The sequence below is a fragment of the Lynx rufus genome, unplaced genomic scaffold (genome assembly GCF_022079265.1).
Source record: "Lynx rufus isolate CCGP_SWC_20201006 ecotype Redwood Valley unplaced genomic scaffold, mLynRuf1.p SCAF_7, whole genome shotgun sequence".
NCBI lineage: Eukaryota > Metazoa > Chordata > Mammalia > Carnivora > Felidae > Lynx > Lynx rufus.
In genome coordinates this window covers 60,573,769-60,589,355 of record NW_025814889.1, presented here as the reverse complement: position 1 = coordinate 60,589,355, position 15,587 = coordinate 60,573,769, and the positions used below count along the sequence as shown (strand labels likewise).

At 38.3% G+C, this 15,587-nt stretch overlaps 1 protein-coding gene across 1 annotated transcript in view; it reads right to left on the bottom strand.

The window, feature by feature from the left end:
• BMAL2 (basic helix-loop-helix ARNT like 2) overlaps window positions 1–15,587 on the bottom strand; it is a 75,266-nt gene that overhangs the window by 10,970 nt on the left and 48,709 nt on the right. Inside the window, exons 8-12 of the mRNA XM_047066891.1 lie at window positions 6,235–6,475; window positions 5,690–5,796; window positions 5,389–5,539; window positions 4,401–4,459; window positions 3,535–3,643 (exon numbers count right to left, since the gene is read on the bottom strand). Coding sequence (XP_046922847.1) covers window positions 3,535–3,643; window positions 4,401–4,459; window positions 5,389–5,539; window positions 5,690–5,796; window positions 6,235–6,475 — 667 coding nt within the window. The remainder of the gene's footprint in view (window positions 1–3,534; window positions 3,644–4,400; window positions 4,460–5,388; window positions 5,540–5,689; window positions 5,797–6,234; window positions 6,476–15,587) is intronic.

Here is a 15,587-nt window from a genome sequence, read left to right as displayed (position 1 = left end):
CTTCTGGGATCCTTATGATGCAAATGTTTGTTCACTTGATATTGTCCAAGAGATCCCTTAACCTGTCCTCATTCTATTTTTATTTTTGTTGTTTAGCTTGGATGCTCTCCACTACCTTGTCCTCAAAATTAGTGATCCATTCTTCTGCATCTGCTAATTTACTGCTGATTACCTCTATTATACTTTTCATTTAAGTCATTGTATCCTTTAATTCTGATTATTTTAATATTTTCTGTCAACTTGTTGAAGTTCTCACTAAGTTCATCCACTCTTCTCTCTTGTCCAGTGAGCATCTTGGTGCCCATTACTTTGAACTCTTTATCAGGTAGACTGGTTATCTCCATTTAGTTTTTTGCCTAGGGTTTTGTCTTGTTGTTTTGTTTGGTACACATTTCTGTCTTCTCATTTTTAACTTTTTGTTTTTTTCTTCTATGAATTAGGTGGAACAGTTACTTTCCCCAACCTTGAAGGAATGGGCTTGTGTATGGTTGTCCTCTGTGTAGACTATGTGCCTGGTGACTTTCGCTGACTGCCTAGAGCTGTGGCTAGCATGGGTGCAGATTCCAGGACACTCTGAGCTAGGGCTGCCCTGGTGAGATAGCTGGAGCTGATGTGGGCATGGGCCAGTGTAGTCTCAGGGCTCTCTGCACAGAGGGTGCCCTGGCAGGACAGCAGAGAAGAGGCAGTGTAAGCTGGGGGTGCCTGGGGCTCTCCACAGAGAGGGCAGCCTGGCAGAGTAGCTAAGCATAAGGCAGGGCTGAGTCTGAGGGTCCTGGGGCACACTGTGAAGACGGCATTCTGATAGGGTGTCTGAAGCTAATGCAGGCATGATCCAAGTGGCCCCAGAGTGCTATGGACCAGAGCTGCCCTAGTAAGTCATATGGAACTGAAGTGGTTCAGGTCTAGAGTATTCTGGGCTGCTTTGTACCCATGTCAGCTTTGCAAGACAGCTGCAGCTGTAGTGAGCACTGACCAGGTGTGTTCTGGCATGTGTTACACTGGGACAACCTTGGTGGTACAGCAGGGCTGGTGTGGGCTCGGGGCATGGGGCTCACTGAAGCATTAGGCCACCTAGAATGCCGAACCCTGCTTTCATCCACACTCTCAAGGTGGAGGGGAAATATAAACCGTGGCCACCATCCCCTCTGACCTGGACAAAGTTCCAGCAGTTCCCCTGCTATTTGACAGAGTTCTCGGCTGGTTCCTGTATATTCTAGTTGACCTTTTAATCCATGACTTTTTTTATGTGCCCCACAGCAGATGATGTGCTCACAGTATCCCTTCTCACTGCTGTTTGCAGTGTCAAGGGTGAGGATTCCCTTTGTTACTGAGTCTCTATTTCTCTCGCTATTCTTTATGTGGTCTCTGTATCTTTAATTGTGCAGAAGCTGTTTAGTCAGCCCTCTGCTCTTCTTCAGGAGAAACTTCTCTATAAATAGGTGTAGATTTGGTGTGTCTGTGGAGGAGGTGAGTTCAGGGTCTTCTAACATCACCCCCGTGGAACAAAATCTCTTCTTTATGATTTTTCTGAATATTTTCTTTTCTCTAGCATATGTTATTGTAAGAATACAGTATACAATACATCTAACATACAAAATATGTGTTAATTGACCATTTATGTTATTGGTAAGGCTTCTAGTGAACAGTAGGCTATTAGCAGTTAGGCTTTGGAGGAGTCAGAAGTTATACATGGATGTTTGACTGTGAGGGGTGATATCCCCAACTGCCATACTGTTCAAGGGCCAGCTGTATATATTTTTAACTGTGTGGGGAGGGGTGAGCAATTGTTGAAGGTTCTTGGCCATTTATAATTTTTCTAGTCTACTCTCCAACTTCTTTACTACTTATTTTATTCCCCAAGCTCTTTTTAAAAATTGGTTTTGGCTAGTATCCAAAATCTATAAAGAGCTCACCAAACTCCACACCCGTAAAACAAATAATCCAGTGAAGAAATGGGCAGAAAACATGAATAGACACTTCTCTAAAGAAGACATCCAGATGGCCAACAGGCACATGAAAAGATGCTCAACGTCGCTCCTCATCAGGGAAATACAAATCAAAACCACACTCAGATATCACCTCACACCAGTCAGAGTGGCTAAAATGAACATATCAGGAGACTATAGATGCTGGAGAGGATGTGGAGAAACGGGAACCCTCCTGCACTGTTGGTGGGAATGCAAATTGGTGCAGCCGCTCTGGAAAACAGTGTGGAGGTTCCTCAAAAAATTAAAAATAGACCTACCCTATGGCCCAGCAGTAGCACTGCTAGGAATTTACCCAAGGGATACAGGAGTTCTGATGCATAGGGGCACTTGTACCCCAATGTTTATAGCAGCACTCTCAACAATTGCCAAATTATGGAAAGAGCCTAAATGTCCATCAACTGATGAATGGATAAAGAAATTGTGGTTTATATACACAATGGAGTACTACGTGGCAATGAGAAAGAATGAAATATGGCCTTTGTAGCAATGTGGATGGAACTGGAGAGTGTGATGCTAAGTGAAATAAGCCATACAGAGAAAGACAGATACCATATGTTTTTGTTTTCACTCTTATGTGGATCCTGAGAAACTTGGCAGAAGTCCATGGGGGAGGGGAAGGAAAAAAAAAAAGAGGTTAGAGTGGGAGAGAGCCAAAGCATAAGAGATTCTTAAAAACTGAGAACAAACTGAGGGTTGATAGGGGGTGAGAGGGAGGGGAGGGTGGGTGATGGGTACTGAGGAGGGCACCTTTTGGGATGAGCACTGGGTGTTGTATGGAAGCCAATTTGACAATAAATTTCATATATTGAAAACAAAATTATACTTCAGTTAAAAAAATAAATAAAATTTAAAAAATTCTTTAATAACTTTATTATTTATACCCTATATAAACTTTAATATAAAAAAAGGTTAATAAAGTTATAAAGTTTATTTATAAAGTTTAAATGAAGTTAATAATGTTATACTATCAAACTTCTATAGTAAGATATATTCATTTTATCACCTGAAACACACATTTTCTGCAACTTATTATTTACCTTTTTCAGAATGGTTATTATGGTTAAGTTTTGAGTTTTTATATAATTAACTTTTTTCTTTATGAATTATAGATTTTTTGTGATGTTTAGAAAGGAGTTTCTAAACTAAGATTATAAAAATCCATACCTGTGTTCTTGATACACTTCTTATAGTTTTCATTTTTTTAAGTTTATTTCTTTATTTTGAGGGGGGGAAGGGGCAGAGAGAGAGGAGGGAGAGAGAGAATCCCAAGCAGGCTCTGACAGCAGAGCTCTGACATGGGGCTGGAACCCATGAACCATGAGATCATGACCTGAGCTGAAATTGGCCTGCTTAACCGACTGAGCCACCCAGGTGCCCCATATAATACTTAACCTTTTTTTGTTGCTACTATGAAAATGATCTTCTCTTCCATTATGTTATTGAACTGGTTATTGTTTGAATATAGGAAACTTACTGATTTTTGACTACTGGTTTTATAAGTATAATAATTTCACTTGTGAAGATATCTGCAGCAATAAAACATTACCTTTGTAAGTCCAGGACTTCATTTACAAGATCTGTTCCAATACTACCAGGGCCAAGTACTATTCCAGTAGACATTCCAGGTACATTAATATAAGATGGTTTTGAGGATTCTAAATAATAACAAAAGGGAAAATCCAATTGAAGACTTCTAAAAAGTTATGTATAACTTTTGTTAATATTTTTATCTCAATTCAAATACATTTCCCATTTTCCTTTTTAAAAGAAACAGACTAGCTACATCCTAAAATATTAGAAATATTTATGCTTGCATTACAAACATAACTCATGATGGCTTAAGACGTGTATGAAGAATGACAGGAGTCAAATATGTAGAACATCATTGAGGGTATAATCATGACCTGTAACCCTTGAGCACAGACAGTTCCTTCCCATTTTAATCTCCACACTGAAGCCAGGGTAATACTGCTTTATTTTTAATATTCCTTCATATTTCTGTTTTTATTTATACAAGTAATAGAATAAAATATTCCTGTGGTGAAAAACCAAGATAAGCAAAAACTCCCCATTAATACTTTTCATTAATTTGCTCAACAGATATGTATTGAGTGCCACAAACTACAAGGAACTATGCTAGCCACTAGATAGATAATGGATAAAATACCATTCCTACTCTCGAAGAACTCGATCTAGGGGTCAGACCAGATGAACAAACAACTAATTGCAATACAGTGTAAGAGTATAATGGAAGGGTAATCAAAGAATTGTAGAAATTCTAAAGAGGATAACTTTAGCCCTACAAATCTTTGCAATATTACCTTGAAATCTTTCCCTCTCCAAGACAGAAAAAGATGGTAACAATAACAACACTCCTAGTAATAAATCCCCATCATTGAAAACCAAGCTTACCTTCTGCTAATTGAGAGCTGCAAGGAAGTAACGATGCTTCTCTAACCTCACTATGTCCCCTAGAATGAAGAAACACCATAGGTGATTTTTTTTTTAGGTGAAGGAAATTGTTAAATAAGCAGAGCTTTAATGTAGTGGCTTTATCAGTCCTTGACCTTTTTGTTTTATATATACTTATTGTTAATGTCACCACTAGAGATCAAAGTATTTATGTGCTAAGTCCCAGGACATTTGCTAAATGTCTTATTACCCTATAAGGTACATTTTCTTAGTCACAAACTCTCGGTTTGTATACTAATGATAAGAAGGCAAGGATTATTGGAATGATAAACAGGGGATAGTGCTGGAATGCCAAGCTTTGGGGGCCTTTTAAAAACTTAAATATAGTAGATCAGGAAACAGAATTGGGTTAATGTTACAGCAATTACAATGAAAAACTTAGAGAAAAATAATCATACTTAAAATGGGCTATGCTATCCTATTAAGCAAAGCAGGGAAAGTTGTTCTTCCTTTAAGTTATCTGACACAGACATAGCCAGGGTTTGGCAAGCGGTGCTTAGGCTGGATTTGTGCTTATCCCTCGGCCAAATATTCCTACACAATCACATGTAGTACCTCAGGCTTAGAAGATGTCTATAAAAATGATCCGTGGGACAAAACAATTTCTTACGATGATATATAGTTTAAAGCTACAACCACATCATTTATTGGAAGGTCATGACAAGGCCATGAAAGGTAGGAAGAAAGTACTTAAATGCATTTATTATCACATTTTATACCAAGCAAAAAGAAATGTATTCCAAAAGGGAAAACTTTCAGCCTAATTCTGAGAAGTAACGCCAGTCAACAGTGAATGAATTACAAAAAGTATGTACTGAAGTTATAAAGCCAGATGATCATGCAACTTTAATGGTTTAGCAAGACAAGAAAAGACATGACACTTATTTGAAATCAACATAAAGGTCTTAACAACATAAAAGTTACTTACAAAACTAAATTGTTGACAGACACAATATATTCCAGTTCTTTGGTCCAAGGATTTGTGAAACTAAACCACTGGCTTTTTAAAGTTACAAAAGAGCCATCTTTCTTTCTGAACTTGTATGAATCTGTAAAGATTTTCTCTTTACTCTGTAGAACTTAACAAGAAAGGATAATAATCAGCGTAACGGTCTACTACATAAATCAATCCCTTGAGGGTTAATTCAAGTTTCAGATTTCACAGGAATGAAAAATGAGTTGAAGCTGTAATTAAAAAGTACCAAAAAATTACCCTACTCAATGCCTACCTGCTTTGTGCTTGTCAGTCAAATTACTATGGTCATCCTGATGAAAATATTCATAACAAGAAGTTCCCAAAAGTTCCTGAGGCAAGTATCCTAAAATTGCTGTTGCCCTGGTTTTAAAATCAAAAATAAACTTCAGATTGGTAAATTCATTCCCTTCCAGAGTACTGTAGGTCCACATACAGTCACAATAGTGGGAAAGTGACAGGGGATGAGTAAGCCATATGCATCACCGGGCCCCCCCTTTGGCTGCCCTAGACCCAGGCTAGAATGGACATCCCCCCCAGCCCAGGGTAGACTCTTTTTACCATTCACCAATAAAATTGTGGCCACAGACCATGCTCAGTTTCTGCACCACTGGCTCAGAAATATTCCAAGTTTATTTTTTGACTTGAACAAAATTATGCACATATCCACATTCTTTTTTCATTTAAACTTATTTCCTGTTCTGAAGCCTTAACAATCTAGTAGTACTATCAAGGTACATCTTTAATAGCCTTAAGTATCCCATTGAATGCTAAGCATTATGGCAATAAATAAATGTTCACCTTTGGTCCACATAGACAAATTTCCCATTCTTTGCAAACCGGGTTATAAATTCAGTTGGTTTCACTTTAATCTCTCCACTGTTCTGTGGTACAATATATGGATGTAATCTTCCAATGGCAACAAGGCAGGTAAAATTACTACTGTCTTTCTTACTGTCCTTTTCTTCTTCCATTCCAACAATATTTGGAGGCCAGCTTCTCAAGTAACCAGTGCAATGGATAGTACAGAATTTTCTATGATCTAATTCAAAAATTAAAAAAAAAAAAGAACATTTGTGTTATCATGAATAAACTCTTAAATTTCTTTGACATTTATAATAGTTATAATTGTGCTACAAAGTATTCTTGATGCTAAAATATGAAAGGGGAAAGGTATTACATTGAAAAGAAATCATCAATTACATTTAATAACCTTATTCTTAATGGGTTATTTTTCTCATCAACTAAATTATACATACTACAATAAAAAGTTAAAAGATTAATTTAGGTCTAAATAGGCCTGTAGCTAAGTATATTTCCAAGCCAGTTTTTAAAAAAATTTTTTTTAATGTTTATTTCTGAGACAGAGAGCATGAGTGGGGGAGGGGCAGAGAGAGAGGGAGACACAGAATCTGAAGCAGGCTCCAGGCTCTGAGAGGTCAGCACAGAGCCCAACGTCGGGCTTGAACTCACAAACCGTAAGATCATGACCTGAGCTGAAGTCGGTCACTCAACTGACTGAGCCACCCAGGCGCCCCTCCAAGTCAGTTTTTTAAATAACAGCAATTCACATCTGTTAGAAAAACTTAAACTTCAAGCTCCCTTGCTCTTAACCACAAAGGTACTATTTTTAGCTTACTAACTTTTTGGTATAATTCATATTCAAAAATTTATACAAGACAGCATACATTCTTAAATTTCTTATGTTAGCACTTATACTGATTAATAGATATCTAGGGTTATAATAGATTATAAAAAATAGAGAACATTTGGAGAAATTCATAAAAGGTATAAAAATAAAATTTGATTTGATTTCACTTTTCAGAAAATTCTCAATTAACTCATAGGAAAAGACTTAACAGGCCCAATCAAAATAACAAAGAACTGGAGCTGTCAGCACAGAGCCCGTCATTGGGCTCGAACCCATGAACCACGAGATCATGACCTGAGCCCAAAGTTGGACACCTAACCAACTGAGCCAGCCAGGTGACCCTTAAATATTTATTTTTGAGAGACAGAGAGTGAGCACGTGCATTTGTGCAGGGGAGGGGCAGAGAAAGAGAGGATGACAGATTCTGAAGCAGCCTCTGAGCTGTCAGCACAGAGCCTGACGCAGGGCTCAAACTCATGGAACCATGAGATCATGAACTGAGCTGAAGTCGGAGGCTTAACCAACTGAGCTACCCAGGGGCCCTTCAAATATCAGGAAATTCTTAAAACAATGAGATACAACACAGGCATAAAAGATAAGCAGTATACATATTATGGCAACTCACACACAAAAAACCAATTTACAGGTTAAAAGAGATGGGAGGGGAAAGCCTGGTAAAAATTATTTAAAACAGTTGTTTGTGATAAGAGTTAGAAAAGACCAGAACACTCATTGTTTTAAATCAGCACTATTTGGTAAGACTGTTATTACAACAAATCTTAAAAAAGAATTTTTTTTTTTAACAGATGATGATGTGGGCTCTCTTGTAAGACAGCACCTAACAGTAAGAGCAAAGACTTGGAGAACACTTCTTGTGCCATGCTGTTTTAAGTGCTTTGGATGTATAATTAATTTTATTTATTTATTTTTTTTTTTATATCAGTGAATTTTTATTTTTATTTTATTTTTATTTTTTATTTTTTTCAATATATGAAATTTATTGTCAAATTGGTTTCCATACAACACCCAATGCTCATCCCAACAGGTGCTCTCCTCAATGCCCATCACCCACTTTCCCCTCCCTCCTACCCCCACCAACCCTTAGTTTATTCTCAGTTTTTAAGAGTCTCTTATGGTTTGGCTCTCTCCCTAACTTTTTTTTTCCTTCCCCTCCCCCAAGGTCTTCTGTTAAGTTTCTCAGGATCCACATAAGAGTGAAACCATATGGTATCTGTCTTTCTCTGCATGGCTTATTTCATTGGAACCCTCCAGTTCCATCCACATTGCTACAAAAGGCCATATTTCATTCTTTCTCATTGCCACGTAGTACTCCATTGTGTATATAAACCACAACTTCTTTACCCATTCATCAGTTGGTGGACGTTTAGGCTCTTTCCATGATTTGGCTATTGTTGAGAGTGCTGCTATAAATATTGGGGTACAAGTGCCCCTATGCATCAGCACTCCTGTATCCCTTGGGTAAATTCCTAGTAGTGCTATTGTTGGGCCATAGGGCAGGACTATTTTTAATTTTTTGAGGAACCTCCACACTGTTTGCCAGAGCAGCTGCACCAGTTTGCATTCCCACCAACAGTGCAGGAGGGTTCCCATTTCTCCACATCCTCTCCAGCATCTATAGTCTCCTGATCTGTTCATTTTAGCCACTCTGACTGGCATGAGGTGATATCTGAGAGTGATTTTGATTTGTATTTCCCTGACGAGGAGCGACAGTGAGCATCTTTTCATGTGCCTGTTGGCCATCCGGATATCTTCTTTAGAGAAGTATCTATTCATGTTTTCTGCCCATTTGTTTATTTGTTTATTTGGATTATTTGTTTTTCAGGTGTGGAGTTTGGTGAGCTCTTTATAGATTTTGGATACTAGCCCTTTGTCCAATATGTCATTTGCAAATATCTTTTCCCATTCCGTTGGTTGCCTTTTAGTTTTGTTGGTTGTTTCCTTTGCTGTGCAGAAGCTTTTTATCTTTGTGAGGTCCCAATAGTTCATTTTTGCTTTTAATTCCCTTGCCTTTGGGGATGTGTCAAGTAAGAAATTGCTGCAGCTGAGGTCGGAGAGGTTTTTCCCTGCTTTCTCCTCCAGGGTTTTGATGGTTTCCTGTCTCACATTCAGGTCCTTTATCCATTTTGAGTTTGTTTTTGTGAATGGTGTAAGAAAGTAGTCTAGTTTCATCCTTCTGCATGTCTAGTTCTCCCAGCACCATTTGTTAAAGAGACTTTTTCCCATTGGATATTCTTTCCTGCTTTGTCAAAGATTAGTTGGCCATACTTGGTCTCTATTCTATTCCATTGGTCTGTGTCTATTTTTGTGCCAATACCATGCTGTCTTGATGATTACAGCTTTGTAGTAGAGGCTAAAGTCCGGGATTGTGATACCTCCTGCTTTGGTCTTCTTCAATATTACTTTGGCTATTCGAGGTCTTTTGTGGTTCCATACAAATTTTAGGATTGCTTGTTCTAGCTTCGCGAAGAATGCTGGTGCCATTTTGACTGGGATTGCATTGATGGTGTAGATTGCTTTGGGTAGTATTGATATTTTAACAATATTTATTCTTCCAATCCATGAGCATGGAATGTTTTTCCATTTCTTTGCATCTTCTTCTATTTCCTTCATAAGCTTTGTATAGTTTTCAGCATACAGCTCTTGTACATCTTTGGTTAGATTTATTCCTAGGTATTTTATGATTCAGGTGAAATTGTGAATGGGATCAGTTTCTTTGTCTTTCTGTTGCTTCATTATTAGTGTGTAAGAATGCAACTGATTTCTGTACATTAATTTTGTATCCTGCGACTTTGCTGAATTCATGTATCAGTTCTAGCAGACTTCTGTCCCTCCTTTTCAATTTCACTGTAAACCTAAAACTGCTCTAAAAATAGTCTTAATAATTTAAAAGCTTAAATGTAAGTGATGTGTCATGGTAAACACGAAGAAAAACACCTTTAGTATGAGTTTTCCTCATTAATAGGAAGTGATCTTAAAACATAATCCCATGGGCTAATTATTACTGGAAAGAACATTTAGAAGCAACTATAAAATATAAAAATATATTTTTTAATATTTTTATAAAATAAAATTGTATTTTTATTCGATTTTGTGTGTTTGTAAAATATAATCATTTCATTTGATACTCTCCTTGGCTAAGGTAGAATACAAAATAATCTCATGTGTGGGAACCCACCCACACATGTGGCCAATCAAGGTTCAATTTTGCAGTAACCTTATCCTGACCCAGTTATCTGTCTACATGTCTGTCTACATTCAGTTGTCCTCAAACCAGGCACTGCAAGGAAAGGCCATACAATTGTTAACACATGGCCTTACTATTCCTTAGGCCAAATTAGCCGTATGCCTTTGGCACAGAGTTCTGGAATATTAAGTGAATATTTGGTTCAAGTGCTTGAGCAGATTAAAAAGTCTCTTTTGAAAAGATATTTGATTCTGACTGCAGGCATCCGTGTGTGGGCAGGAATACATTCCCACAACAAAAGCCAACCCCTTGCTGTGCGTCTGCTGCACACATCTAGAATGCATCTCTTTCATTAGTAACCTTTCGTCATCTAGGAAGCTGCTTTCGTAGGTAGCATGGCATGGTGGGAAGAATACAGATTTTAAAGCCATGTTCATGATTCTGCCACTTTCTATGTGACTTTAGACAAATTACATAGCCTTTGAAGGCTTCAGTTTCCTCGTGTGCAAGATGAAGACGGTTTGCACAGGATTATTATTCAGATTAAATTAGGCATTTACTCAAAGTGGCATAGAGTTTTTTTTTTAATTAAAAAAAATTTTTAACGTTTTATTTATTTTTGAGACAGGGAGGGACAGAGCATGAACAGGGGAGGGTCAGAGAGAGGGAGACACAGAATCTGAAACAGGCTCCAGGCTCTGAGCTGTCAGCACAGAGCCTGACTCAGGGCTCGAACTCACGGACTGAGAGATAATGACCTGAGCTGAAGTTGGCCGCTTAACCGACTGAGCCACCCAGGCGCCCCATCAAAGTGGCATAGAGATTTTAAATAATTACTGATTTTCTTGCTGAAGAGGAGAATTTTGTTTTGTCCTCCTTCTTTCAGAGCCACAAATAATGGCTTCCATTTATCAAGCATCTACTAGGAGCCAAGTGCAGCATCAGCCACATGTAATCCTAACTCCTGTGAGGTGGTATTATTCTTATGCCCACTGGATCAGTCTGAGAGGCCTGCGATAACAAAATACATAGACTGGGTAGCTTAAACAACAGAAATTTATTTTCTCACAGTTCTGGAGGCTAGAAGTCCAATACAAAAGTATTGGCAGGTTTGGCTCCCTGAGGCCTCTCTCTCTGGCTTGTAGATGGCTCACTTTTCTCACTGTCTCCATAGGGCCCCTTCTCTGTGTGTGTGCATCCCTGGTGTCTCTGCCCCTTCTTATGTGGAAACTGGCCAAACTGGATTAGGGGTCTACTCCATAACCTCATTTGACCTTAATTACCTCTTTAAAATCTCTCTCTCTAAATATATTCTTCAAATATTGAGGAATTTGCTTCCAGTTGCACAGGTGTTAAACAGCCCCTACTGAATTCAGACTTCAGGCCCCTTCTGCTCTGTCCGAAAGCCTGTCTACCAACATGGTTGTTGCCAGGCAGAGCCACTTCCTTTGACTCATCACAAAATTCAAATGTGAATTAGTTCTAATTTAGCAATTGAAATACATACAGTTTTCCAGGAAGATTATCCAAATTTATTTAAAAAGAAAAAAAAAAACTTCCCTGTCTTTTCTATACGTTTCTAACTTATAATAAAATAATTCCATTTAGAAATCATGTAGGAAGATTAAAGTTTGATTATGACATTCTTTAAAAATGCTGCTTGGATTTTTTTTTTAACCTATGGCTATATGTAGGTCTTTTTGCTTAAGATTTAGTATTTTCCTTTTTTTTTCAATATATGAAATTTATTGTCAGATTGGTATCCATACAACACCAAGTGCTCATCCCAAAAGGTGCCCTCCTCAATTCCCATCACCCACCCTCCCCTCCCTCCCACCCCCCATCAACCCTCAGTTTGCTCTCAGTTTTTAAGAGTCTCTTATGCTTTGGCTCTCTTCCAACCTCTTTTTTTTTTTTTTTCCTTCTCCTCCCTCATGGGTTTCTGTAAAATTTCTCAGGATCCACCTAAGAGTGAAAACATATGGTATCTGCCTTTCTCTGTATGGCTTATTTCACTTAGCATCACACTCTCCACTTCCATCCACGTTGCTACAAAGGCCATATTTCATTCTTTCTCATTGCCATGTAGTACTCCATTGTGTATATAAACCACAATTTCTTTATCCATTCATCAGTTGATGGACATTTAGGCTCTTTCCATAATTTGGCAATTGTTGAGAGTGCTGCTATAAACATTGGGGTACAAGTGCCCCTATGCATCAGAACTCCTGTATCCCTTGGGTAAATTCCTAGCAGTGCTATTGCTGGGTCATAGGGTAGGTCTATTTTTAATTTTCTGAGGAACCTCCACACTGTTTTCCAGAGCGGCTGCACCAATTTGCATTCCCACCAGCAGTGCAAGAGGGTTCCCGTTTCTCCACATCCTCTCCAGCATCTATAGTCTCCTGATTTGTTCATTTTGGCCACTCTGACTGGCGTGAGGTGATATCTGAGTGTGGTTTTGATTTGTATTTCCCTGATGAGGAGCGACATTGAGCATCTTTTCATGTGCCTGTTGGCCATCCGGATGTCTTCTTTAGAGAAGTGTCTATTCATGTTTTCTGCCCATTTCTTCACTGGGTTATTTGTTTTTCGGGTGTGGAGTTTGGTGAGCTCTTTATAGGTTTTGGATACTAGCCCTTTGTCCGATATGTCATTTGCAAACATCTTTTCCCATTCGGTTGGTTGCCTTTTAGTTTTGTTGGTTGTTTCCTTTGCTGTGCAGAAGCTTTTTATCTTCATAAGGTCCAAGTAATTCATTTTTGTTTTTAATTCCCTTGCCTTTGGGGATGTGTTGAGTAAGAAATTGCTACGGCTGAGGTCAGAGAGGTCTTTTCCTGCTTTCTCCTCTAGGGTTTTGATGGTTTCCTGTTTCACATTCAGGTCCTTTATCCATTTTGAGTTTATTTTTGTGAATGGTGTGAGAAAGTGGTCTAGTTTCAGCCTTCTGCATGTTGCTGTCCAGTTCTCCCAGCACCATTTGTTAAAGAGACTTCTTTCCATTGGATGTTCTTTCCTGCTTTGTCAAAGATGAGTTGGCCATACGTTTGTGGGTCTAGTTCTGGGGTTTCTATTCTATTTCATTGGTCTATGTGTCTGTTTTTGTGCCAATACCATGCTGTCTTGATGATTAAAGCTTTGTAGTAGAGGCTAAAGTCTGGGATTGTGATGCCTCCTGCTTTGGTCTTCTTCTTCAAAATTACTTTGGCTATTCAGGGCCTTTTGTGGTTCCATATGAATTTTAGGATTGCTTGTTGTAGTTTCGAGAAGAATGCTGGTGCAATTTCGATTGGGATTGCACTGAATGTGTAGATAGCTTTGGGTAGTATTGACATTTTGACAATATTTATTCTTCTAATCCATGAGCAGGGAATGTCTTTCCATTTCTTTATATCTTCTTCAATTACCTTCATAAGCTTTCTATAGTTTTCAGCATACAGATCTTTTACATCTTTGGTTAGATTTATTCCTAGGTATTTTACGCTTCTTGGTGCAATTGTGAATGGGATCAGTTTCTTTGTCTTTCTGTTGCTTCATTGTTAGTGTATAAGAATGCAACTGATTTCTGTACATTGATTTTGTATCCTGCCACTTTGCTGAATTCATATATCAGTTCTAGCAGACTTTTGGTGGAGTCTATCGGATTTTCCATGTACAGTATCATGTCATCTGCAAAAAGTGAAAGCTTGACTTCATCTTTGCCAATTTTGATGCCTTTGATTTCCTTTTGTTGTCTGATTGCTGATGCTAGAACTTCCAACACTATGTTAAACAAGAGTGGTGAGAGTGGGCATCCCTGTCGTGTTCCTGATCTCAGGGAGAAAGCTCTCAGTTTTTCCCCATTGAGGATGATGTTAGCTGTGGGCTTTTCAGAAATGGCTTTTATGATGTTTAAGTATGTTCCTTCTATCCCGACTTTCTCAAGGGTTTTTATTAAGAAAGGGTGCTGAATTTTGTCAAAGGCCTTTTCTGCATCGATTGACAGGATCATATGGTTCTTATCTTTTCTTTTATTAATGTGATGTATCGCACGGATTGATTTGCGAATGTTGAACCAGCCCTGCATCCCAGGAATGAATCCCACTTGATCATGGTGAATAATTCTTTTTATATGCTGTTGAATTCGATTTGCTAGTATCTTATTGAGAATTTTTGCATCCATATTCATCAGGGAAGATTTAGTATTTTCAAATACTGTAATGGAACCATGCTTCACAATACTGTAACATACTATGCAGTCCATGGAGAGCATCTTATTTCCTTTTTGTGTGTTTGCAAAGGGTTAAGAGACTAGACACAGAAAGTGCCCTTTCTCTTGGCACTTACTTGGGTGCCCTTATCTAAGAAAAATCCTTCAAGAATGTATATATCCAGTTCTAGAATTCCACAAAGGCTAAAACAAAAAATCTAAGGTGGCATAGAATTTAGACAAGGTAGAGTCCTACCACCAACTTACGACTTGTAGTTCCATATTTCCAGCCAAATTTTAAAATGCCTATTCAATAAACACAGATTTTTTCAACAAGACCCAGATTCCTTTGGTTCCCACTGCAGAGCCTTTCCAGATTGACTTCTCATGAGAATTATGTTCAAATTCAAGTTGTTTCCTATCTTACTTAGCCAGAGCTCCCATGACACAGCATCACAGACTAGGTGGCTTGAACAACAGATTTACTTCCTCACAACTCTGGAGGCTGGAATTTTGAGATCAGGATGACTGAATAGCTGAGTTCTGGTGAGGGTTCTTGTTCTGGCTTGTAGACTCCTACCACCTCACTATGTGAGACAGTAAACTCTCAGCTGTCTCTTCTTATATGGGCACTAATTACATCATGGTGGCCCCACTCTCATGACTGAAACTTCTTGGGGTCAAATCTTTTAAAATGTTTAGATTGCTTTTTGGGTGAAACAAAAACATTATAATGTAGATTAATTCACTGGATTCTTCATTGTTCTTGTGGATCTGAGAGCAATTATGTGGTCAATCAGGGAAAACAAAACAAAACAAAACCCAAGAAGATGGTCATTTAAGCTTTCAGTAGATGAGTGTCTACAATGTGTCAGATGTCATAGAAACATATGAAACTCTCATTCTAGTGTGAGATGCAAATACAAAAAATTATTGTGATACAGTGCAGCAAAGAGCTTAGGATTATTAATGGGTTACCTATCAAAAGTAGATACCTGGGACTTAACCCAACCAGAAAGGGAAGATTTCCTGGAAAGAAGTGTTGCCTGTGTTTTAATGGTTCTGGATCTACCACTAGGCTTGCATTCTCCATTCCTTCCAGTAGGGTG